The sequence below is a fragment of the Symphodus melops genome (genome assembly GCF_947650265.1).
Source record: "Symphodus melops genome assembly, chromosome: 4".
Lineage (NCBI taxonomy): Eukaryota > Metazoa > Chordata > Actinopteri > Labriformes > Labridae > Symphodus > Symphodus melops.
Window position 1 is genome coordinate 11,127,755 of NC_136694.1, and position 26,241 is coordinate 11,153,995.

Sequence of the window (26,241 nt, forward strand, 5' to 3'; positions counted from 1 at the left end):
TCTATTACTAGTCTATTTTTTGACAGAGCTCGCTGCAAGCGTGTCACAAGCTGAACAAAGTAGATGCACCCGGACAGGAAGCCCGACAAGGGAACACACAGAGCATCCAAGTGAAAGCCAGCCCAAGGATCACTCTTGTTTTAGGATGAGCTTTAGCTGCTTGGCATTTTGCCTCAATTTGACATTTTCTTTTTTTTACCGCTGTACGTTCAAGTCTGCAATATTCTCCAAGTGGAATGGTGGCCAATCACTGGGTTGTTTCTACTCCAAAATTCATCTGTGTGCTTTATATTTGCTGTGGGAAGCACATCCACACCCAACGCAGAAACATCCGAGTCAACCAGAGGACGAGTCTCTGCAGACAGTCTCTAAAGGGCAAATAATTGTTCATTGAGTGGAATTATAAATACATAATTATATATATATATATATATATATATATATATATATATATATATATATATATATATATATATGAATATATATTTTCTTTTGATATGAAAAAGCTATGGACTCTATCTTTAAGGAAGAATAAGGAGACGAGGACAAACACTGCTGTGGCAGTTGTATGAATGTTTTTGTAATGTAAAACAGAAAATGCTCTGGTGTGTAACAATTTAACATGCACACCTGTCCTCAGCATTGCTTTCAGCTTTCTGCATTTACCACTTTCCATTAAACATTAAAACAGAATCCAGCTCATGATGATCATACAGTCTTAGCAGTTTAAAAAATGTAATAAAAAGGTACAACCATGAGCTATTCTTGAGAGGCATTTACTCTGAAGGGTAGCTGTGGATCAGTCTTAGAGTCGATGTGTCTCAATCGAATTGTTGGGGTTTGATACCCAGCTCCTTTAGCCTGTCTGTTTCCTTGGTTGAGACACTGAATGTGTATGTATGGGTTTGAATTTGTATGTGTGACATGCAGTGTAAAAGAGCTTTGTGTCATGGTTTGGTTTGTTTTCTGTGTTTCGTCTTGTTTTAGTTTTCATGTTTTCCTTAGTGTTCCGTTTGTTTCCCTTGTGTGTTTTAATATTTCATAGTCTTGTGTTTTCGTTAGTCTTAAGTGTGTTTCTATGTTACCTGAAAGTTTATTTCCGTTTTTGTGTTGTAAGTCTAGTCTTCGGTGTTTCCTGTTTTATTTTGTATTATCTGGTTTAGGTTGTATTTTCGGTGTCAGGTTTTACTTTGTAGTTGTCATCAGTGTTCTGGGGTGCATCCCAAGTGTCTTATTTGCACCGAATGTCCTCCAAGTTGTCTCCTCCACTTGCGTCTTAGTCCCGCCCACCAGAGATGCACGGAGGAAACGAAGCCGAGGAGAGAGGACCGAGGAAATCAGCTTTAAGACACATGAGACGTCGTTGCCTCGACAGCGTCACATGACGCAACATCAGCTGATCACGTTCAGCTGTCAATCAGCCGAACAGCTGTTTATGTCCACACAAACACGCACTGTATAATTTCTAATCAAACACACACAGTTACAGTGTTAAAACACCTGAAGAACAACCTGCAGTCTACTCATAACCAAAAGCACAGTTACTACTGACTAAAAGATTTCATTTTGAATTATCTATAATTATTGATTATTATTAAACAGTTTGGATTTAACCTAGCCTGTATTTAGACAACGAACTCTGTATTTTATAAACGGATATTTATGTGTCAGGATACTGAAAATGATTGATTAGAATCTAAATGATGAAACTTTGTGAAGATAAATAAGCGTGAATGTAAAACGGACTCCTCTTCATCAAACTGTCATCCTCATCATCATCAGACATTCAAACAGTCTGAGGGATGATGAACAGAACATGAAGGATGTATTGATTTTATAGAAGTTAGAGAGCTTCATATTTGGTTGTTAATCTTCACGTCAGACTCTTTTTAATCCCAGCTCATCACAGACCGACTCTTTACAAACTCACTGATGTTCATCATCTGTTTAAATGTCCGACGCTGAGTTTAGCCTCTTTTTAATGTCCGTCTTTTCTCCCGTATTAAACTCTGCTCATGTTGAGAAGTTTCACTGAAGTCTGATCCTCTGCAGCGTCCAATCAATGAGTGATATACGAGAAGGGGGCGTGTCTGTCAGTGAAAAGACTTCCGTGAAGTCAGCTCTCGTGTCTCCTTGGTCATCGCTCCTCAGATCAGCCTCCTCTCTCCTCGATCCTCTCTCCTCCGTTCGCTATAAGAGCTTTGGGTCGATCCTCAACATGGCGGCTTTGGAACTACTTCCGGTTCGGCCGAGGATCGAGTGCCGAGGAGACTGCAAATAAGACACTTGGGATGTACCCCAGGGGGCTGTACCTCGGATCGAGGAGAGAGGAGGCTGATCCGAGGAGCGATGACCAAGGAGACATGAGAGCTGACTTCACGGAAGTCTTTTCACTGACAGACACGCCCCCTTCTCGTATATCACTTATTGATTGGACGCTGCACAAGATCAGACTTCAGTGAAACTCCTCAACATGAGCAGAGTTTAATACCGGAGAAAAGACGGACATTAAAAAGAGGCTAAACGGAGCGTCGGACATTTAAACAGATGATGAACATCAGTGAGTTTGTAAAGAGTCGGTCTGTGATGAGCTGGGATTAAAAAGAGTCTGACGAAGAGGAGTCTGTTTTATATTCTCACTTATTTATCTTCTGAACGTTTCATCATTTAGATTCTAATCAATCATTTTCAGTATCCTGACACATAAATATAAGATACAGAGTTCGTTGTCTAAATACAGGCTAGGTTAAGTCAAAACTGTTTAATAATAATCAATAATTATAGACAATTCAAAATGAAATCTTTTAGTCAGTAGTAACTGTGCTTTTGGTTTGAAAGGTCTTTTTTTTATCAGGTAAATACACTAATCATTGTAACTGTGTTTGATTAGAAATAATACAGTGCGTGTTTGTGTGGACAAACAGCTGTTCGGCTGATTGACAGCTGAACGTGATCAGCTGATGTCACCTCATGTGACGCTGTCGAGGAAACAACGTCTCATGTGTCTTAAAGCTGATTTCCTCGGTCCTCTCTCCTCGGCTTCATTTCCTCCGTGCATCTCTGGTGGGCGGGACTAAGACGCAAGTGGAGGAGACAACTCGGAGGACACTCGGTGCAAATAAGACACTTGGGATGCACCCCTGGTCTTGTGTTCTCTGCTCTGTTTCCCTCCTGTTTTGATTACCCTGATTGTCCTCACCTGTCTTACTAGTCTCACCTGCATCTGATTACCCCATGTCTATTTAGTCTGTGTTTTCCCTCAGTCTCTTGTTGGTTCATTGTCTGTGTCTTTGGTCGTCAGTTTGTTTTTTCCAGTGTTAGTCTTTCATGTGTATCTGTCGTTGTCTGTCATTTGTCTTTTGTTGTGGCCGCTTGTTTCATCTCCCTGCTCCCTGTGTTTCTCCTCGTGGTTTTTGGATTTTCTTTGTTTTTGCTCGACTTCTTTTTTTCAGAACGTTTTGGATTTATTAATTAAGTAAGTTTTTGTTTTGTCTTTTGTTTAATAAATTTTTATTTTCTGCAATTGGGTCCTCCTTCCCTGTTCTTCCACCATCAATCGAGACACTTTGAACAGTCAAAAGACTAGAAAAGGGCAATAGAAGCTCAAGTCGATTTACCATTATGAACATTAAACAACAAAATTATATATCTATAAAATAATAAATCTTTATATATTATATGTACATTATATATTCTGTATATTATAATAAAGAAATAGTGAGGAGCTGAAATATATTATGTAAAGTAAATCAGTAATCAATTTGACATTAAAAAAATTTACCACATCCAATCCAACTTTACTTGTTTAGCACTTTAAAGCAACTTAAGTGCTGAGCAAAGTGCTGTATAGAAGAATATTTAACATACATAACAGCTCACATGAGAATCTGTCAGTTCTTTGACCCACCCTCCTTTCTCTTCCTCTCATCCATTCACTCTACTTTCTCACCCCTTCATCTTTCCTGTCTAATTGTGGGCAAAGATACGTTTGTTATTAAGGGTTGTTGACATCACTGCATGTTTTGGACTTACTAGATATGACATTTTGAATTGAATTATAATTGAATATTAATTAAAAATAACTGTTTAAAGAAAACTCTTCCACACCACGCTTCAACTCAATTGAAAAGCTTAACCGTACAGGGCATGTACAAAAACCGTGAAAACTGAATTTAGGACTTTATTTTTACAGTCTATGCTTTCTACTTGTGTACGTGTGTTTTTAAAGCACCGCCCACGCCTGCCAGTCGACCAATGATTTGCTCAAGTGTAGAGGCGCACATGCTTCGACGTCATCCTACGTAAGTCTTCCGTGTCAATATGGCGGCATCCATGGCATCACAGGCTGCAGCTAGAGGGCTGAGGACAACAACCACAAAGAACATACTTCTGGATAAACTTAAGGTACAATTGTAGCATACATGATTAAGAATGCTTGTCCCCCTCTGACGGGCGCTTTCTGCTGTGGCGTGCCCGCTGTCGTCGTCTCAGGGATGAGTTTGTGTAACTGTTGAGCTAGCATGTTAGCATGTGTGAGCAGACAGAGGTCTGACAGCTCAAAGTTGAACATGTGTCAGCCCTGACTCTGCTCTCGTAACACCACTCTTTAAAATGCTCAACTGAGCTTGCATCCTGAATGTATTCTGTTTTCCCACAATTCCACTGTTAAATCGTTATTGAGAAAAAACTTAAGTCTTAACTAATGTCTACTGACTGTTTATCTGTCATCCTTGACATGAACATGATATTACTCGATGCCTTCGTGTGAAATATGCAATTTAATAAGCATTAACAATTCTTAATAAGTCAATCAAAACATGTTTGTCACAGTTTTTGCATTGTCCTTTTTTTTATTAGCCATATTTTGTTTAACAGCTTACTTATATTGTGGACTATGTGGAAACTTAGTTTTGTTTATTAATAACATAACATACATGTTCACAGGCTTACATGCAAGTAATGTAAATATATCTTTGCAATGATCAAAAGAGCAAAGCTTAAAGTTTTTAACTGCAGCTTCATGTCAGGTGAGACCACAGTGAAAAGGTTAACTTTTGCACTTTGATCCTCTGATGTCTGTGAGCTGTTTTCGTCTGATAAGATTCGACTACAAACACAGTGGACTTTAGCCACTCTACACTTTCTCTCTCTCTCTCTCTCTCTCTCTCTCTCTCTCTCTCTCTCTCTCTCTCTCTCCACATTATGCCTAATGACAAGAACAACTTGACAAATAAATAAATGAATAAATAGCTGTGCAAACTGGTGGTTGTTGAAGGATGAGTGTGCACGGAGCTGTAACAGACTGGAAGGGACATCAAATACTCACGTATTTGGGGGAAGTTTGGGTCATTTTTTTTTTTTTTTCTGATAAAGTTGGCTGGTACTGTAAAATAGTATACAGTGCAACCATTTGCATTTGCATTGCATTGTGTTTAAGAAAAGGGATGCCCCTGATCAACCAATGTGCTATTTCTCTTTTTGGGGATCGGTAACTCGGGACTTACATTACTAGGGAAGGTACACACGCACCTTCTTGACTTGTCCTGATTGGTCAGCTGTCAGATACGCTCTTGATGTCACACGGCGCTTTTGTGAAAAGTTCGAACAATTGAAGTGAGAAAGGTGTATAAATGTTTATATGCCTTCAAAAGTTTGATATTTTCACGTGGATTAGTTTAAGAGATCTGGTTATTCCTGTCACTGTATCTCTATAGTAGTCCTGAGCACAGATGTGTTGACTGACAGAACAGAGCAGGATTCTGTTGATACTGTAAACATTGTTCTATTGAAGAAGGGACACTAAACTTGCACTGTAAACATGGCAGTTCGACTGTCCTAGACTTCCATATTTCCTATATTTTCTGCCTTGCCGTGTCCTGATCTTTTTCTTCTCGTAGTTTAAGGAGCACATTGTCTTTGCACTTTGAAGAGTTTTGAAGTGGAACGAGAGGTTTTGGATATCTGGTGAACCCAGAGCACAGTGGTTCTCATTGATCTCAGCTCTGTGGAAGAAGCACTGTGCTTGATGAAGTGCTGTAAGGTCGGAGGTCGTACTGATCACTTGACTGACTACAGTCAGGTTCATGAGAAAATATGAACTCATGCTCACCTTTTCCCTAAAAAGAAGATTTTAATGAATAAAATCAATCATTAACACATAAAGTTACACATAAGTACAAAGTTCAAGCTGCTGCCTGATGCAGAAGAACATCTTTGTCCATAATAATGTAAACTAATATTAAATTGTGTGCTAGCTGAAAAGGGCTAGGGTTAGTTAGTGAGGCAATATTCTATGGATTCATGGCTCCCAAGTATTGAGATTTGTATTATATAAAAACAAATGTGCTTTTTCATTTTAAATATCTGAAGGGGTTGCATAATTCAATTTAACCAAGTCGTCCATACATGTTGGATTAGACTAAAATACTAACAGTTCAGGTCATTTAGAGGACGTATGATGCAGTTAAATAAGTTAAATGGCAGTATATTGTATCATAATACTCATCTTACGTTAATGTTTATAATCCCAATAATATCGTGTTCTCTGACTCAAGTATCGTGATCGTTCATATCGTGGGGCCTCTGTTAAAGACAAGTTAAAGACAGCCTGCATTAAGGAGCTGCAAGGTTTGTTTAAGCTTGAATATGTGTGGCAGTTACAGATGAGACTAATAGTACACAGAGAGAGAGAGAGAGAGGGTCCTTTGTCAGAAATGGACTACTCTCCACTCAAAACAGACAGATGATGTCATTTCAACTAATCTACCATAGCCTGAGCTCATAATAAAGGATCTCCAGATTAATGTTTTGTTATAAGTATTATTCTGTACACATTAATGTATGGCATCATGAATATTTACTCCTCTATCTTGTCCAATTCAGAAGTCTTTTCAACTCTGCTTTGCTGTTCCTTTGCTATAAGTCAACTTCCACACCTAATGTAATCCGTAGTAGTGTGAACGTTGATCTCTTTTCTTCAGATGTTTTATTTATGGATGTCTGCAGTGGAGTATCTTTTTTTTAAAAAAACGTGTATGTTTAAACTCATGGCTGTTGTATCCGCCTCCCTTCCTGCTTCCATTTGTGTCCCCGTCTCTCTCTCTCTCTGTCTCTCGGTCTCTCTCTCTCTGTCTCTCTCCCCCTCTCTCTCTCGCCCAGGGTAGGTGATAAGATTATTGATGGGGGATTCTCTCTGGTCTGCAGCACAGTATCAGAGTCTGAAACTGATTGACAGACCTGTATCTCGACAATAGAATCAAATTAGCTTTGACGGTATGACAGCTGCATAGGACATCACAACATTCAGATGGTTAAGCTCCAGGATGCTCTTAAATGGGGAGTGGGATGTTGTTTTTTTTTTTTTTTACTCCACGCTCTCCCTTTCACTCTTGCTTCGTCTCTGACTTTCTCTCATAAATCAAATCTCCTGAATTCTTGTCTGCACAGCCAGATAATCCTCAGGCTGTTTTTCACTGTCGCTGCACAGCGGTGAATTTGTAAACGTTTGCTCACTTTTTTCTTTTAAAAATAAAAAAGGTGTTCTTGCTCAGTAATAAGCCAGCAGCCCAGCGCTGTTTGAAGGGAAACACTGGGAGGAGAGGTAACTCACTGAGCCTCAGTCCTGAATATTTTACAGAGGGGGGTGGAGAGCACGATTCTTGCAAGAACTTTTTTTTTTTTTTTTGCTGGGACTTCAAACGGCGGGCGGCTTCCCCATCTGTCTCAGCGAGAGCACATTTACATTTCCTCCCCGCGAGGGATACTGCAGGACGAAGTTAGCTCTAACTGGATTTGAATATCGCTTTACTCAGGTTAACAGCCATTTCTGTAGCTGCTGAGGTGCTTAGGCTTTTTCAATAATTTAGGAGGGCTGCAGTCATTAGGAAATGTTGGCAGCCACTGAAATGGGGGAATGCAATGAGTGAATGCTCAGCGATAAGCTTAATTCCTGCTGCTGTTGTGTTGAGGATAATGAAGACAAAGAGGGAGTGAGGCCGAAACCGAGTTGAGAAAACAACGTCAGTGATTGCTGACAGCTGTCATTTATTTTAAGAGCACTATGTTCAGCTCTCATACTGGCTTCTGCATCATCTTTGAAATCAGACCTTCCAACAAACAGTATACATGTGGAAGTGCGGGGCGTCCCATGTCTGTAGTGCTCAGAGTCTTCACCAGTCTGCCTCACACTGACTCCTGACCTTATCCACTGTCCTGTCTATAGAAAAAAAGGTGTGAAAGTCCCAAGAATACTTCTTTAAAAAAACGGCTCTTTGTTACACATTGTTTTATGATAGAGACTTCGAACCATCAGTCATTGTATAGAAAGTTTGAGGAAGCAGCCCTGAAGTCTCGGTGTATGTTTTTTTTTTGTGCGGTCAAGGATCAGTAAACATGGCTTCTGCTATAGTGGCCACGGAGACTCCAATAAGATGTTATCTTCACATTACTAAATGATGTACACGCGCACACGCACACACACACACTTCGTCTGCATTTATAACAATCAGCAGCTTCAGGTTAGTAACGTATACAGACTGTCAAACTGTCAGCATGGTCTTCAATGATTGACTATTAAAACTAATTATTACTAACTATTGTCCCACAGTTTCTTCCTCCCTGGTAAAAACCCCTCTTCTCTTGCAGTTGGGTGTCCTGGCCTGCCAGCATTAAACTGATGCAACACAACTAATAATAATAATAATAATAATAATATATTTTGTAAGCGTTTTTACAGGAGCTCAAAGGCACTTTACACATGAAAATCACACAATGTACAGTTAAACACAGCAAAAGACAGTATAAGACAGAAAAACAGATAGAAAAGAAGGGAAAGAAAAAAAGTTTTGTATTAAAAGCTAATTTAAAAAGGTGAGTTTTGAGCATGGTCTTAAAAGTTGGGAGGTGTGTGCAGGAACGGATGGGTTTGGGGAGTGAGTTCCAGAGGGAGGAGGCAGTGATGGAGAAGGCTCCGTCTCCCCAGGTTCGGTGCTTGGTCCGCGTAGGTGGGGAGAGGATGTTTCCTTCAGATGAGCGGAGGTCACGGGAGGGGGTGTGGTGGTGAAGCAGGTCAGTGAGGTAAGGTGGGGCCAGGTTATTTAGTGGTATGTGTGTGAGGAGGATGATTTTGAACTGTATGCGGTGAGTGATGGGGAGCCAGTGCAGGTCACGGAGGACGGGGGTGATGTGATCTCTGGAGCGGGTGTGGGTGAGCAGGCGTGCGGCTGAGTTCTGGATATATTGCAGTTTATTGAGGAGTTTGGATGGTGAACCATGGAGGATGCTGTTGCAGTAATCTAGTCTGGATGTGATGAATGCATGGATGAGAGTTTTTGCAGCAGAGAAGGTGAGTGAGGGGCGGAGGCGGGCAATGTTCTTGAGGTGGAAGAAGGGGGTCCGATGTGTTTGATGTGGAGGTCAAACCTTAAGTTATTGTCGAAGATGATGCCTAGGTTGCGAGTGTGCGGTAAGGGGAATAGAGTGCAGTTTTCAAAGGTGAGGGAGAAGTTGTGACTGGCTTTGGAGCGGGATGTGGGGTCAATGATGATTATGTCTGATTTGTCAGCTGATACACATCGGCTAATGACATTCATTTTTCATCGACGAGCATCAAGGTATCTGGCTGATGTCAACGGTCCCCAACGCATCAGTGTGCATCCTACGTTTGAATTGGAAGAGACCTTGTGAATGAGACCATGGGGATCCTCACCTTAAAACAAGCAGCGCTCAGCTTAGCTGATGTGGCCGCTGACACAGTCACGCCCTAAAATGTCCAACCAAACTACCTGAAATATGTGATAGACAACTTCATTAGCTCTAAATAAAATATATTCTAAAGCTTGATTACCAGGTTAGTGGAGGCCTCAGCCATTATCTGATTCATTCCTTACTAACAGGCTGCAATGAAAACATTCAATATTGTGGAACTTGGCTCAATCAATACAGAATAAAGGATCATATTTCTCACAATAACGCAGAGTGCATGTCTGTGGCCGAGTTCATCAATCTAAACACGGATGTAACTTTGACATAGTTGCACACTCTCATATTGCCTCCTCCTCATTACTGTTATCCTCCCCTTAGACCTGACACTTTTGAATATAGCTCCTCTTATTAATTATGCTAATTACTCAAATCCCTATCTGTAGAAGACACAACAGTGAGGTTTTTTTGCTTTCTTAAGCCTGTCTGCAGGAGATTAGACCTGCCCTGCATAAAGACCTGCCAATGATGCAAATCTCACTGATCTAAATCCTGCAGCCATGCACCGCTGCCCGCGCCTCAGCCTCCGCTCTGATGCTCCGTTCCCATCTCTCTAACAGACAGATGTCACTTCGCTCTCCGCACTCTATTGGTCTGGCCACAGCCTTATCTTGTTAGAGGCAAAGGACGCTCAAAGCTATGAGTGGTGTTGTAGCAGTAATGAGAGCAAAAGTGCATATTTTTGTGCCTTTACATGCAAAATGACGTCTCGGGTCCCTTTCAAGCTGAATAGTCAGCATTTTAATTGATCGCATTAGAACGTAGTCTGAACACGAGGAGGTTTTACAAAGAGGTTAAAGCACCTCTCTGTAACATTGTAAAGGCAGATGAATGTACATGGGGGGAAAAAAAGAAAAGGAAAAAGCAGTTAATTGTGTTTTACAGGATGAGCCGTATTTATAGGACTTATGTGAAAATAAATCGTCTTGTACTTTACCAACGTAACACATCGATGTTACCGATCCATGCAGACGCTGCACAAGCTGAGGACAGGAAGTGGACCATCTGCCTTTATTCATCTCGCACTTATCAATAAAAGGTTAACGGAAGCCCTCTGAGTTAACTTTGTGCTCTCTCATTACATGGCTTGCTTAAAGGGGAGAAATGCCTCTCGTTCGTACTGGTGTGTTTATGCAAAAAAAAAAAAAAAACCTCCCATCATCTCTGCTTCTTTACCTCCTCTGTGTCTTTAACTGCGTCTCGCTCTCTCACGCCTTACTACAGCTGTCTTGATTGAAATGCCACCTGTATTTATGAGTTACAGCTAAGTAGCAAACTGCCACCTCATTAGCAGAAAAACCCCCCCAAAACATTCTCCTTCAATCAGTTCAGCAAGGATTTTGACAGTCGCTCTGCACACTGCTCTCTCTATGATTAAAGCCGGAGCTCATGCATGAGGAGAGTGGACACTATAAATTCTCCCCGGATGGTTAGCGAAACGGATGGCGAAAGGAGACGAGTTCATAACCTGAATGGGAACAAATCAATTACATAGAATTGTTGAACTGTTAATTTCTTAAACACTTGATAATGCCCCTTAAGAGCATTCTGGTTAATTAACTCTGCAGCCATTTGTCGTCACTAATAAGCCAGTGTCATTTCAAAGCGGTTCGACTGCGGCCGTAACGAGTAATGAGGATTTTAACCTCTCTCGACATCTTCAGATACCACGGTATGTGATGCAGCGCCTCAGGAAAACTCCCATGTCCACTTGCTGTACTTCGCACTTTCAAACCAAACGTACTTATTTGTTCGGGCCAAAGTTTGTTTAGTTTGAGCTGAAAACAACCCTGTCTCTTTCTCCAGCACACGTCCCAGGGACGTGATCATTCATTTCAAATGATATCTTTCACGACACATTTGCAGCGTGATATGTAAATATTCCACAGAATTGTGCTACATGGCCGTTTGAAGTGAGATTAGTGCTTACTGCTCCTTTCCACAAAGGAGCATTAAGCACTTTATTCCGATGATTTAAAGTTTTTCTCAACTGAGAAAAAAAAAAATCTGCATCAATTTATAAATTGTAGTGATTTGATTTTTTTTTTTTCTTGCATTGCACAAAGCTATGCTAAAGTTACACAATGGTTCGTCTCTATTTGAAGAGTTTCAAGGAAACTGTCAGTGTGCTGGGGTTGTTAAATATTTAATGTGTGTTCGACAGCATGCTTGGTTCAATGTGAGGATCATCAGATGACGGAGTCTGATATGACAGTGCCCTGAATAAAAGACTTGAATAGAAAAATTTAGCGTGGCTGCTCATTATTAATCTTTACCTGAGTAAACATTTCGAGGAGTTGATCACAGTCGTACGTTCATCCATTTGATTTCCAACCGTTTTCTTTCGCAACCCCCCCCCCCCCCCCCCCCCCCCCCCCAAAAAAAAAAAAAGTTCTTAACCTTTCCTGCGCTACTTTTTTTTTTCTGGGAATAAAATCAAACCAGCTCTGTCATGTTAGATTTTCCTTAAAGGGTCAGTCACTCCTGAAAGGATCTCAAAGGGCTTTTGAGCCTCCAGTGATTAGGACATGTGCCTTTTCTCACTGTCACAGGGCAAGGTCAATAACGATTTGTGAATCCTCATGAATAGGGCTTCTATAAATGTGCACTAGCTTCAGTAGCCACTCGAGTAGAAGCCTTTTTATTTCTGCATATAGTCTCTTTGGAACCAAGCCTGGATTAACATACTGAGAGTTTCCCCCTAACGGAGCTGCTCTTTGTCCGGCCTTGGAGACTGAATGATCCGGCCTCTGTGAGAGCGGGGTGGTCTCTTTAGCTTCAAGTATGCTCAGAGTCTCTGCAGTAAAGATGGCCTTAATGCATCTCCTCATAGTGCTTTAATTATATTCATCATTTATTAAAGGGGTACTTCACCCATTTGCATGAAGCTTTGTATCATTAGAAACATGGTAGTAGTGTTAAATGGTTGTGAGTCCAGCCCTCATTTTGCCCTGAGACGAGAAAAATGTGTTTTTCTTTGCTTGAAAGTTTTCTGCATGTGATACAAAAAGCGTCATATTGCATCACATGAAGAAAACTTCCAGGCAAAGAAAAACATATTTTTCTCGTCTCAGGGCAAAATGAGGGCTGGACTCACAACCATTTAACACTACTACCATGTTTCTAATGATACACAGCTTCATGTAAATGGGTGAAGTATCCCTTTAACTGTTGAAAAAAAAAACCTCACCATGAACTCATTTGTTACTTTTTCATTGACTTGTGAAGGCTGGTGAGTGATAACGGCGTACTGTTAGCTATTGATTGGTTCACAAAGCACCAAGCACTTTGCATGTGTCGTCCATATCATCAATCAGAGAGAGCAGTCTCTGGACTTCATCCAGGAGAGCAGCTTCAAACCCCCCCCCCCCCCCTCACTAAAACACACGTGTCGTGGAAATTGTCCTTTGTGAGGTTGAGAGTTGCTAAGTCTCAGAAGAACTTCATACTTCGGCGTTTGAATCAGATCTCTTTAATAACACGCAGCGTGGAGAGGAGGCCGCAGTCTGCAGCGTTGTCTCCCGAACCTTCACATTTCAAATCCTTATATGCAATCCAGAGAGGAGGTTACCTTACAGTGACAAATGGTGATCTTTACATTACAATGATACTTTGAAGTTATCCTGTCCTTCTGGAGACAGTGACTCTGTGCTGACTGAAATGACATCTGTATTTACATTTGTATGGTGTTGTCTGAGAAGGAGGATGCCCTCCTGTAGCTCTCTGACACCTCTGTTCTTTCAGACCATTTGGTGGCTCCTGGAAGTCTATGTAATTTCTCACACGTCAATCTTTCTTAGCTAAATGGCGATACACGATATCTATTCCTGAAATAACAAAAACGAGCTGTGAGTCAAAACCACATGGGGAAAATGTTACACCGGCACTTTTATGGACAGCCAGCTGCACAATGTCAACATGTTCATGAATAAATACAAAGAAACTGCCTGTTTGTGAAAAAAACCCCTCAAATAAATCCAAATACATAAGACAATGATCCCAGAGGGTTTTTGAGTTTCCCTCTAAGCGGTGACAGAAAAAGACGTAAGCAGTGTTCTCTTACTCTGTACCACCTTTTAAAATCAATCTTAAAAATGTGTTATAACGCCCGACCTTTGACCTAAATTACAATCTTAAACAACAAGGCCCTTCCTCATAATTACTGCATTCATACAAACGTCTATATACAAAAACAACAATTAGGGGAAAAGCCAGTATTATAATTGTGTTTTTGTACAGTACTGCAGATGTGCAAAAATGAACCAACACAATGAGGAATACAGTTTAGCTGCAGGGTTTTTTCTTTAAAAGTTAGGATTCTACATGTCAAGTTTCTCTTCTGTGCTTCCCAACTTGAAAAAGGGACTGATCCTCTACCCAAAGGACTGGACTCCACTCAAACGATTTCCTTTCAATTCCTTTATTTTGAAATTCAGTTCAGTTCATGAGTTTTTAGCCTTCGGCTACTTCACTTTAAGTTTAGAAAGGTTTCCGTTTAGGTTAGGTTTAGGTTAACCGTTTAGGTTAGGTTTAGGTTAACCGTTTAGGTGAAAAACCTTGGAAACAAAAAGAAAATACAAAATGTTAGCATGACATCAAAATCAACATAATTTAAACATTTTAACTGAGACACATGCAGTAATAATTTTAACATTTTTAAACATTTTAATGTTCTACTCTTTAAACATGCTTCTCTGTATATTAAACACATTTTAATCCTGCATTTTAACAAATGTTTGCATTTTAAACTCATTTTAATCCTGTTTTTAACAGAATGTTTTTGTATTTTAAACTAATTTTAATTATCTGTTCTTTAACAAATGAATATTCTACTTCCGTTTTAATCACACGTGCAAAGTAAACAAACCTCATTAACGTCACCCGTGGCAACAATGTCAAATCATTAATCAACTAATTAATCAATCAAGTCCGTCTTTTTTACCGCGTGCGCCATCAAAAGTTTATAAACAGTGGTTTCTCAATTAAAGAAATACTACAATAACTTAATAACGAGCCGCATTAAAAATAAAGAGACAGACTATCAATAACTTATAAAAAAAAAACCACAGCGCCGCCTGCACCGGCACAGCCGCGGATTTGTCCATGCCTGTCACTTACCGGCTGCCTCTTTGGTTTGTTTTGTAGAGTCTCAACTTTGCACAGTTAGTTTGTGGTTTGTGGTTTTTAGTTTCGCCGTCTTAACATGCGTGTCTGCCTCTCCTATCAAACTTTTGTTGTGTGCGCGTCTTTTTTAACGCCCCCGGTGCGCTCGCTGCGAACATTGGTTCCTTCCGGTCAGGTCCAATTTTAGCGCATTTTAACAAAAATAAAAATCTGTCCTTCTGCAGTTTCTTTTTTAAAATTAATTTAATTTATTGATCTAAGTATTCAATTAAATGTTTTTTTTCACGGACCAAAGTCCAGTTTGACTTTACACCTCCCACTCGATCTTCCCTATGGAAACACTGGGGGAGATCACCACTTTTGAATATAGCCTAGATCCTATAGATCCCTCTCTAGAAGCTAAGATTTAATGACTTGGCCATCTGTTCTTCAACCGGTAGTAACACCACCAGTCGCCTGACATCCCGATGAAGCGTAGTGCTTATGATCTTCTCTGGTTGTCCACCTGAGGTTTGATGGCGTTTTCCAGTTCTCTGAGCTCTGCTCACAGGAACACAGTAACTTGGAAAGACCCTGACGCTTACGTCCCTGACAATGCCTCTGTTGTCTGGATTGGTGCTTGTGACTCTTCCCAGCTTGAATTGTCCCCTCAGTGCGTTTTGATCGGCTATCCACACTAAACCTAAACCTAACCTAAACGGTTAACCTAAACCTAACCTAAACGGAAACCTTTCTAAGCTTAAAGTGAAGTAGCCGAAGGCTAAAAACTCATGAACTGAACTGAATTTCAAAATAAAGGAATTGAAAGGAAATCGTTTGAGTGGAGTCCAGTCCTTTGGGTAGAGGATCAGTCCCTTTTTCAAGTTGGGAAGCACAGAAGAGAAACTTGACACTACAGATGCAGTCGAGTAGACGGACGAAACAGAGCGTCCTGTATCATTCTGACGCTCTCTCCATCCACTGTCAGGAAGTCAGCGAGAGCTTAGAGGCCGGCTCTGTTTGCAGTCGTGGGTGGGTGTGTCCTCGAAGGAGCTGTAAGGGTGGGCATTACAGGTCTGACAATTTCATTCATTTTTCTGAACTGATAGTTGAACACCTTAACAATCAATAATTATTAATAATGAATAAGCTTCAAAACGCACAGCTTAGGTCTATGGAAGCACTCTCTCCACTGACACTTGTACGACTTCTTCCTTTCATAGTAACATCAGTTTTCAGAGAGGCACAGGTGACGGGGGATCTTTTGGAATAAAAGTCTATTAAATGTGGCTGTTGGCTAAATTCTAAACGGCTTTTCGGTTAATACATTTTTAATCTGTTAAACAGCGATTAATTGAATAACCATCAACATCCCTCGTGGGCACGTCCTACAACTTTGCTCTGATATGTCGTCAGAGCCTGACGTCATGTTCTGGCCACGTCTCTCAAAGTTCCCTTTACATCCTTAAGCACGCCCGGGTATTACACCAATAACTGTAATAATGTTGTGTTTAAAAAAAGGTTGCCGATATTTAGTATGGACATTCAACAACGTAACATTATACTGTAAACTTTGTAAATTTCAATATGGACCAGCATGATAATATGTGCTTAGACATCAGCAGCTGACAGTTACTGGTGTTCACTGTCTCTTCACATTAACAACTTAAATGCTACTTTAGTCTTTAATGTCCATTTCCCAACATTACACACCTCTTTGTTGCAGCGCCGTGCTGCTTCCACAAACTGCTCCATGGATTATTTAAATCATCACTTTAATATTTTAATTTGATATCAATAACCATCACAGTTGATTAATTAGTTGAACCAGCTCATCTTCTATGAAATGATTAGCTTGTTTGAATTTTATGGCCTAACTCAAAGATAGATTATCATGTCGGCAGAGCTGATGTTCTTCCTCGGATAAAAAGCCTGTGCTGAGAGCTAATGCCCCTTCAGTGTTAGCCACGGTCGGTGCTGAATCACATCTTCCAGATCCCGCCGAGCTTCAGCACCATTCAAGAAACAAATGTGTTTTTTGACCTGCAATGTCAACCCTTTGAATATTTGAGTGACAGGTTAACGAGCAGCGCAGCATTGACCGGCCGCCGTTTATGGGCCTGATCAAAGGTGATTGGCTGCTTTGTAACCTTCCCCCTTGTAAATTAAAACTTATGGCTCTAATAAATTTCCAGGGGAGCCAGAACTATTCTGTCAAATGGTGACTTTTTGACATTGTTCTTCTCTCTCAGAGTGAAAGAGACAACCGCTTTTAAATTAGCCTGAAGATATTGACTCCTCAAGTTTAAAAAGAAGGACAAACGACGAAACAGTGGCATGTCTCTGAATGACTTTTGCAAAGTGTCGAGATCAGACATCTCCTCAAAGTGATGACACTTCTCTCAACAAGTGTGCTTTGACTTTGTGCACGCTGCTCTCAAGCAGGTCACTAGTCTGCAAAATCTCGTGCCGCTTAAGAGGCATGATACCGTGTTGAATACCATATGGACTGTCCAAAGAGCTGCTTTGGGAATAGCGTTGACTTCACCAATAATTTGTCCTTCAATGCCACTCGTGGATCCGTACCGCTGCCACAAGGACTTGGCAATCTGATGCAGCTGCTGCCTTAGCACCGTCTGCCCTCACTGTGTCTTTGTGTGAGGGTGCAGCCGCTCTGAGTGCCGTGCGAAGAGAGCTGCCGTATGGTGCCATAGTTTATTCAGCACATCTCAATGTTCCAAAGGTTTTCTTTGTTCTTCTTTTCTTTTTTTTTTTTAAACTTATAAATGTCAACACTATTTAGTTTCAGCAAAGGTCTTCATGAGGTGTTTCTAAAGGTTTCTCCTGTGACTTTTCCCCACTCTTTTCTTTACGCAAGTCTTTGCATTTCACCAGGACACGTTTGCAAATCATGTCACTGTCAACTTTTGAATTCTTTCCTTTTTGCAGGAAAACAAAAAACAAAAAACACAATGAAGGTTAACAGGTTCTAAATGTAAATGAAGAAAAATATCCATGCATGGCTTCCAATATGGACCAGTTTCTTCCAAAAGACAAACAAATGAGTTTTTAAAGAAAAAAAGTGCAACTTTTCAAGCCAGTAGATTTCCTCCTTGAGCCACCAGCATGAAACCAAAAATGTTAGAGCTTTAAAGACAGCGCGTCTGTATCAGCTAAAAATCAGCCAGAGAAATTCCACTCGTTGCATCTTGACGTGAAATCGCTCTAATTCTCCCAGTGAGTGAAAATGTTGCTCTTCCTTTCTCTAGTCCTCGACTAAAACTGCTTTTGTACACAAGGACACGACGTATGTAAACACAGGGTCGACAACAACACAGCCAGTGGAAATCACAGTCATGACTCAGAGAGACAATTACATAGCGATATTCTGCTCTATCTACAGTGTGTGAAATGTTCTTTTTTAATGATCTTCAGATGATTTTTTTTTTTTTTACCAAACATAAATTCCAAATCTTTTAAAATGTGAAACAACTCTTCTCAAGTGTGCAATGATTTATTGGGGTAAAGCTAGTTTCTGTTTATCAGATTTGACCTCAGACAACTTCAGTTCCCAAAGTGCTCTAACGTACTGGAACTTGTGTTGAAACTTAACACTTAGCTGCACCTTTCTGTGTGAGTAATTTCATAGCAGGCTTTAAAGAAAATCATTTCAAAGAACAAATGTGCAGTCTCCTCATCTACAAGAACGTACGTGGCATTTTGTGATCACTCGCTGAATGTCAAGAGTCTTGCTGCGAGCCCGCTCAAAGCTTAATTTGTTCATGTAATAAGTGCCTCCTCAACATGACTCCAGCGTCCCTATCCTCTGCCTCATTTGATTTCCCTTTCAATGTTTTTTTTGTGTGTGTGTGTGTGTGTGTGCATTGTTAATCATAATGGGAATGTGTGGCTTATTATTAGTTGACTCTCTGTTTTCATACAGCAGGTCTTTGTGCAAATAGTCGTGGCTTGTTTTTACCTCCCGGAAATTCATGTGCATGACCTGAAGGGAGAGCAAAGGTACATGTTTAGTGGGCCTTTTCTGGAAACCTGCCTCTGGTGTTTTGACGCTGAGCCAAGTGCTTTGTCAGAACGGCTGACTGAACAACAACTCGAAAGGAAAAGCGACGGAGCTTTGCTTGTCAATTTATAGAGCCTGGCAACTAATGTGAACATGTGCTTTTACTCTTTGCGGTTTCCACCCCAATGTGTGCTCTGTGGATTTAGTGGGCTTTAGAAGTCCTGTCTATTTTAATTTGCAGAATGAAGGGGAGCTTTGCCTTTCAAATAGTTTGGTCTCGTTCCTGCCCATCTTGATATATATATATTAATAGAGAACATTGCTGTTGTCATCATCACCACTCTAAATCTCTCTTGCCTCTGTGCCCTACTTCTAGCCACTTGGATGCATTCATGAGAAGTTTCTGAGTGCCTTTGTGTGTATAGGAACTTGTTGTGAATATTTATGCCATTTGGGCCCATGTCAGAGCCTACAACTTTGTTTGTGCCATAATGTGTTTTTACCAGCGTGCACAGCCCATCATCCCATGTGTGTCTATTCTTGTCCTCTTGTGTGTACATGTGTGTGTTTAAGTATAAGTAGAACAGTAGTTAGGTAAAGGACTGGGCAGGAGTGTCTCCAGAGTGTCGTTGATGATAATTACTGTAGAAAGAGTGTCTCCGGGGACTGCAGGCCAGCTGCCTGCCTGCCTGCCTCTCTGCCACACTAGCAGCCAGTTACTGCTTTCTTCTGGCCAGACATGAAGCACTCAATGTATTCCTCTCATATCAAGACCTCAGCAGTATCATGACTTGAATATCTGATAGCGTTGATTATTATGAGGAGTGACTGAAGAGTTAACGGTCAGGATTTGCCTAAAGGGGAATTTTCAGGTTTGTTCCTTAAGAAGAACCCATCGAGTCCTAGGGTGGAAGTGGAATCATTTTGATCTGGAAATTTAGAAAGGAAGTTGCATAATTTGTTTATTCTTTGCTTCTTCAAAATGTACTCGGTTCAAGTACGGGAAAAGGCTATGACTACTATTCTACACGTTAGCCTCAGCTAACATTGCTTGAGATACAGCTAGATTTAAAAATCTGATTTCCATCCATCCATCCATTTTATTCTGCTTATCCTAGGTAGGGATTTGGTGGCTACAGTTCAGGCAAGCGAACTCAGACTTCCCTCTCCCTAGCATCGTTTTCCAGCTCATCCTGAGGGACACAAAGGTGTTCCCAGGCCAGATGGCCCTCCGGCGAGCTCTGGGTGTACCCCTGTGTCTCCTCCCAGTTGGGCATGCCCAGAAAACCTCCAAAGGCCTTGTCCAGGAGATACCCCTAACCGAGTGCTGGAACCGATCTCCTCTAGTACCCTGCAAATGTCGGACCTCTTGACCCTACCTGCCAATTGTCAAATAGTCCTTGGCGTCGCCGTCCGTCAGCACCACAGTTTTGCTCCCTCGGACGATGGAGCAAAACTGGGTCAGTTTCTGGAGCCTGAGGGAAGCGGAGTGAAGCCATGAGCAGCTGTACGGACACATCACAGAACCAAAGATTACGCAGGATAGAGAACAACTTCCGAACAACATGTTACAACATGACTAACTAAGGCTGATTTGTAGTTTGTTTGGTTCCTGTTTTGATGTAAGGTTGATGAAGTGGAAAATGTGAAACTCATTTTATCCACAATCTTTTTTTATTTTTCGATCTCTGGCCATTGCTAATGACCGTGGGCTGGAATGAAGAGCTTTGCTTTTAAGGCTCCTCTCCTTCTTCCCTGAAATGTTCCAGGATAACACAGTCAACGATTACTGCAGATGCTGAACCAATCCACCTCTCAGTCTTGTGGCCCATCAGAAACCAAGCGTAAACTCCTTCACTTGGGGGCAATGACTCACTCCCCACCAGTGATTTAGGCAGAAATGGGAAAACAGGGGGTCCAAAAAAAAATACAGGGGGTGCAAATTTTTTTCACTGTCACTCACGGCGGAGCGGAGGTTATGTGCTCCCTAACACACTGGTTTTGAAGAAAACTGAATAAGTCTCTAAATGGTGCATTCTGTTCAATAAGATACATTGTTCCACATTTTAGTTTTCACATTTTAGTTTTCCCAACCTTGATAATGTTGATTTACTGTACAGCCCCTGCCCTGACACACCCCTTCATCATTTGACTGTAACTAACTTGGTTCATGTTGTCTAACCCCTTTATAGTTTTAAAAAACAAACAAACAAAAAAACAATAAATTCATAATATTACATGTGTCATCCAGTAATAATAGATCCCCTAGAATTTGATAAGTCAATCATCTGTCAGCATATTCGAATGTGGAGCTGACCCGAAAAGGTGGAGCTAAACCCTGCAGTTCGTTGATTGGTTGAAAGAATCGTCACTTCCTGTGTTACGTCGGTAAACAAAACTCAGCCGTGTTTAAACCATTGACCATTGAAGATTTCTCAAACACCAAAGAAGACCTCTAATGTATTATCAGGCTCCTACAAAGACAACACATCTCTAGCACAATTCTTCGACACTGAGGTTGGATAGTTCTCACCAATATTTTTTGAAGTTGTATCGTTGAGTTTTTTTAAACAATTCTTTTGGCTACATGGAAATACAGTGGTTTACCATTTCTTACTGTAGATTTAATGTCGGCTACTAGTCACCTTATTCATAATGGGAGAGACTTTTCCCCCTCAAGTAATTCCTATGACTTGGCAGCTTGTCCGTTAAATATTTCCCTCATTTTAATTATATAGTTTTTAAGAAAGATTAATTAAAAGAAGCAGCATGTTGCATGGGTTCTATTTTAGTAAGACAAATTGGATCTCTCAGAATGTGTTGGCAGATAAAGCAGGTGGGTCTAGTATTTTACCTACCTCTTAATGGTGTCAAGTCACACAGGAATGGATTTTTATCTTACTGTTGCTTGCAGCAATAACAGATTTTCTGAAACGTTTTTTTATCCTTCATTTTAATTATGATGTCGAGCCGTTAAAAATACCTGTGACTGCAAATGTTGTCAGGAGAGCAAAAAGAAGGCTTCATGACAGGACACTGTGACTCTTGACCAGATTAAAAAGTTAAACAATAAAACTCCTTCATGGGTCATGAAGGAAGGACCATCTTTAGTGAAATCTCAAAATCCTCCTTCGAGTTTCTTTAATCATTATTTATAGATAGAAGATGATAACTTAAAATTGTGATTCGTTTGCGTTCAATGCCTCATCACTCATGTATTGTTATTCAATTTAGTTGGCATTATGACTATACACTTTCACAAACAAAGTAGAGAGAGCTCGGTGAAGGGTTTTTTTGAGACTTCAGAATTCTAAAAGAAACATTACATGCATTAAAAATGCTCTAACAATTTACTGTGGGGTAAGTATTCTTTAATCAAAATTACGAAGTCATAAATCACAATGTGTTGCTCATTGGATTTTTCTCTGGCATCCCTGAAGCGTTCACATACATAGCCTCAGAGAGTGTGGCAATCTATTTTGCTTTGGTTGGTTAGTTTTGAAACTGTGCAGCATACGATGTGTTTTTTTTCAGCTTCAATACCCAGTATATAGTTGGTTAACAACATTTATAACTGATGAAGAAGCATATGATGTTTTAATAAATTCAGTTATCTCAAATAACAAGCTGGGGTCACAGTTTATTTCTCCTTCGGGCAAGAAATTAAACTATTCTTTGTGCTATAAGTGCACTGCTTGCTGAGCATCTATGTACTCATGTTAATCATATCAGACACTAGGCTGCAGTTTTCACAATTATCACACATACTTAAATATAAAAAGCTTGAGAACTTGAAATCCCAATGACAAGGACTTGCAAGCTGCATAGCAAGGTACTTTGTTAGTGTGCCAAGTAAGGGCCCACCTTAAAACCTGCTGTCAAAAGGTCTGGTACATTCAAAGAAGTGCTTTAGGTTCTTTTCTATTCTCTGGTGTTTAGCCCCAGGTACCTGGCATTGCCTGGAGGGAGACCTCCAGCCTGATTTGACTCTTTCTGTAAGCTGCTGTTATTTTGAGAAGCCTGCAAAGCTCTTTTCTTCCTTAACCTCAAGCTTCCATCTTTACGGTGTCATAGGAACCTTTTGTTTGATAACTAGCTGATTTTAGCCTCCTAGCTTGCTGATATGGGAACCCTATAGGCAGATTTGAAGTATACCTGCCTTTATCTTTCAGGAGGTCTGCTTTTCTTTTTGTAGGATTTGTGATCTTATGTTATTTAGTTTGCATCAAGGTGAAATCACTGTAATTTACCAGTGCTATTAGGACAATGAGTCCTATGGCTGAGAGTCACCCATGGCTGCTGGTTGAGGCCCAAGTGGACAGACCCAGTGACCGCCCGGGAGAGGCATTCGGCGATGAAATTGTCTTTGCCAGCCACATGCTGAATATCAGTTGTGTACTCGGTGAAGGTTGGTGGTTTGTGGTCAACAAAAGCTGTGAACCGCCAGCCCTCCAACAGAAAAAGGAAATGATGGGTGGCGAGGAAGAGAGCACGGAGCTGCCTCGTTGTCACAGAGCTTCCTGCTGAAAAAGGCCAAGCTCCGCACAACCACTGATCACACACAGCCCCCACGGCATCTGTAATAAGAGCAATTGGGGTGGTCTGAGAAGGATGCGCCAGCAGAGCAGCGTTGGCCAGTGCGGTTTTGGCAGCATCAAAGGCATCATTCATCTAAAGGGACCAATCCAACACGTCCACCGGTCTCCCACCCTGCAAAGCGTCGCACAAGGGTCGCATGAGTTGGGCCAAATGTGAGAGGAAACTCGTGTAGAAGTTCACCAGGCCCAGGAAGTCCTGCAGGAAATTCACAGTGCATGGCCATGAGAAACTGGTGATGGTGTCCACCTTGGCAGGGAGCGGGACAGTCCCTTGTGGGGTGACATGATGGACGACCGGCCAGACTCACACCTGGCTGGCTTGATAATGAGAACATGCTGACTGAACAGCTGCCAGAGATGCCTCAGGTAGTCGTCTGCGGATGCGAAGGCCACAAGACAGTCACCCAACAAACAGGAACAACATGTCCCACAGCACAGAATCCATGAGGTGCTGAAAAGTCTGTGCTGCACCCTTGAGGCTGAAGGGCATCCGTAAGAATTTTTAAAGGCCAAAGAGTGTGATGACTGTTGTCTGCGGGTGGACAGGCACCTGGTGGTAATCTCACATCAGGTCTACCTTCGAAAAGATAGTGACTCCGGCTAGGTGGACGGAGAAATCCTGTAAACCTGGCACGGGGTACCGGTCGGGGTTGGTAGCGTTGTTCAGGTGATGGAAATGACCACAGGGACGCTAACCGTCATCAGCCTTGGTCACCATGTGCAGGGTGCAATAGGATGCCAAGGTGCTCCATGGTGGCGAACTCCTCTGGCGATTGAGGCATGGGAGAGTGGAGCTCTATGCAGCCTGTCTCATCTGCTTGTATTTCTAACACTCGGAATCCCCCGTGCTCAGGGTCCCCGTGTGCCAAGTCTGATCTGATTGGTTGGCCGATCTGCTCTGTTGTAATTGGCCAGTCTTTCAGAACGGTCATCCGAAATGTTACGCCCCTTTTACCGTATTGGGAATGCAGACTGTTGCTCAGAGCGGAGCAGCATGAGCTTGTGCTTGCCACAATCAATCAATTGGCACATAGACATGAACAAGACACCTGGAAAACACAGTAAAGAGCATATAAAACCAGAAAAGGAGAATATGGGACCTTTAAACTCATGTGGTTAAGCATGGAACTATTTCTATGAGATGCACATCATCATAACATTTTTGTCAAAGTTCTTCCAGTCATAGCTTTTCCCACTCAGGCTTTCCGTCATGTATAACAAACTGTTCTGTGTTAGTTTTATACTCTCACCTGCTGCTCTCACTGCTGACCAGGACTTTGCAGTCTCTGGCAAAGTATTCATCGAACAGTGTTCCTTATATCTGTCTTGGAAGTACAGCCCACAAAACTTTACTATTTGTGTACTTGAAGAAGACACCTCCTTGACTCCTAAAAATAATAAATGAGATGTATTCTTCGCACATCTTCCTCAGACAACAATCCAAATTTAACTGCTGTTATGATGAGATCTTTTACACAAGTATGTACAGTTTCACAAACCTAAAAGAAGAATTAGATGGTTGACACAATTAAAAGATATAGCCACAAAATTATCAAGATGAAGACTCAATGAAAGTGCGTACTAACAGCCATAATGTCATAACCATCCAAGGTGGACTTACAACGACAAACACCTGAGTGTGAAAGGATGTAGTATTGTAGGAACGTGTTGTTAAGCACGTTTTATGTAGCTGCCTGCATCTACTTTTTCCTGAGACACCAACATACATTTCAGCGCAAACGCACCTGTTTTTTTTTTTAAATGACCTATTTAAAAAACAAAAATATTTTCTAATTTCTCAATTTCCTGGTCATGAAAAAAAAATATTGTGCAGTGTAGACAGGAGTTTTCAGTTTGGATGGAATCATTGTATTGCACACTTATCGTATGTCTTGTCAAATGTTGTTTTTTAAAGTTTCAGTACTTTTAGATGCTATTGATATAGAATTATATAGAATAATGGACACTGTGTTTTAAAATATATATCAATAGTGTCTCAAAGTATCCAACATTTTGACAACCGTTGGCTCAACTGATTTAGCCACCAGTGACGACAGAGCTCAGGAGACCAAAAGATGGACTGACAGATGGAGGCCTGGACTACGTCGGCAGGACTGATCCTCCTGAGGCAAACCGTTCAAATGACAAGAGGAGAGAAGAGGCCCTGCAGGTGCCTGACAGCAGTCAAATGAGTCCACAAAACAGAGAAAACTTGTTCTGCAGCTTGGCTTGTTAAGGCTGTGGGATATGTTCCGCTTAAGTGGACATGTAGGAATGAGCGACAGGCGGAAAAAGGGTTGATGCCTGAAGTTTTTCCTCACAAAAGACCAACAGAGATGGATCTATATTAGCCCATGCTATCGATTTTTTTCTTTTTTTTTTTCTAAATTCCTAATATGGCAACTTTTTGCGTTAGATTCGTCGTGTTAATCACATTGATAGGCAGATCATACAACAGCCAAGCAATCCATTTCATGCCCTGCCTTTGAACCCCATTCACTCATCTGTGAGAGTCATATCATCAAACCTGGCTGTCACATGGAGCTGCAGGGAGAGAATTGAAAGCATAGCTCCGCACATGGAAAACAGTCATCATCAGTGAAACATATGAATAGCGTGCTACCGGAGACGAGACTGCAGAGGTGACCCTCGGTTGCCCCTCATTACTGTATTCAGTTATGCGAGAGAAGAGACCAGTATGCATCAACATGAACTGTTCTCCTAAAAAAAAAAAAAACAACAACCCATTTTGACTCTAAT

At 41.1% G+C, this 26,241-nt stretch overlaps 1 protein-coding gene across 2 annotated transcripts in view; it reads left to right on the top strand.

The window, feature by feature from the left end:
- The first annotated feature begins 3,273 nt into the window (after nucleotides 1-3,273).
- Nucleotides 3,274-26,241, top strand: part of suclg2 (succinate-CoA ligase GDP-forming subunit beta) — a 106,811-nt gene continuing 83,843 nt past the window's right edge. For both annotated transcript variants that reach the window (XM_079341284.1, XM_079341285.1), the window contains exons 1-2: nucleotides 3,274-3,475; nucleotides 4,229-4,404. In XM_079341284.1, the coding sequence (XP_079197410.1) occupies nucleotides 4,321-4,404 (84 nt within the window). In that variant the 5' untranslated portion in view covers nucleotides 3,274-3,475; nucleotides 4,229-4,320. The remainder of the gene's footprint in view (nucleotides 3,476-4,228; nucleotides 4,405-26,241) is intronic.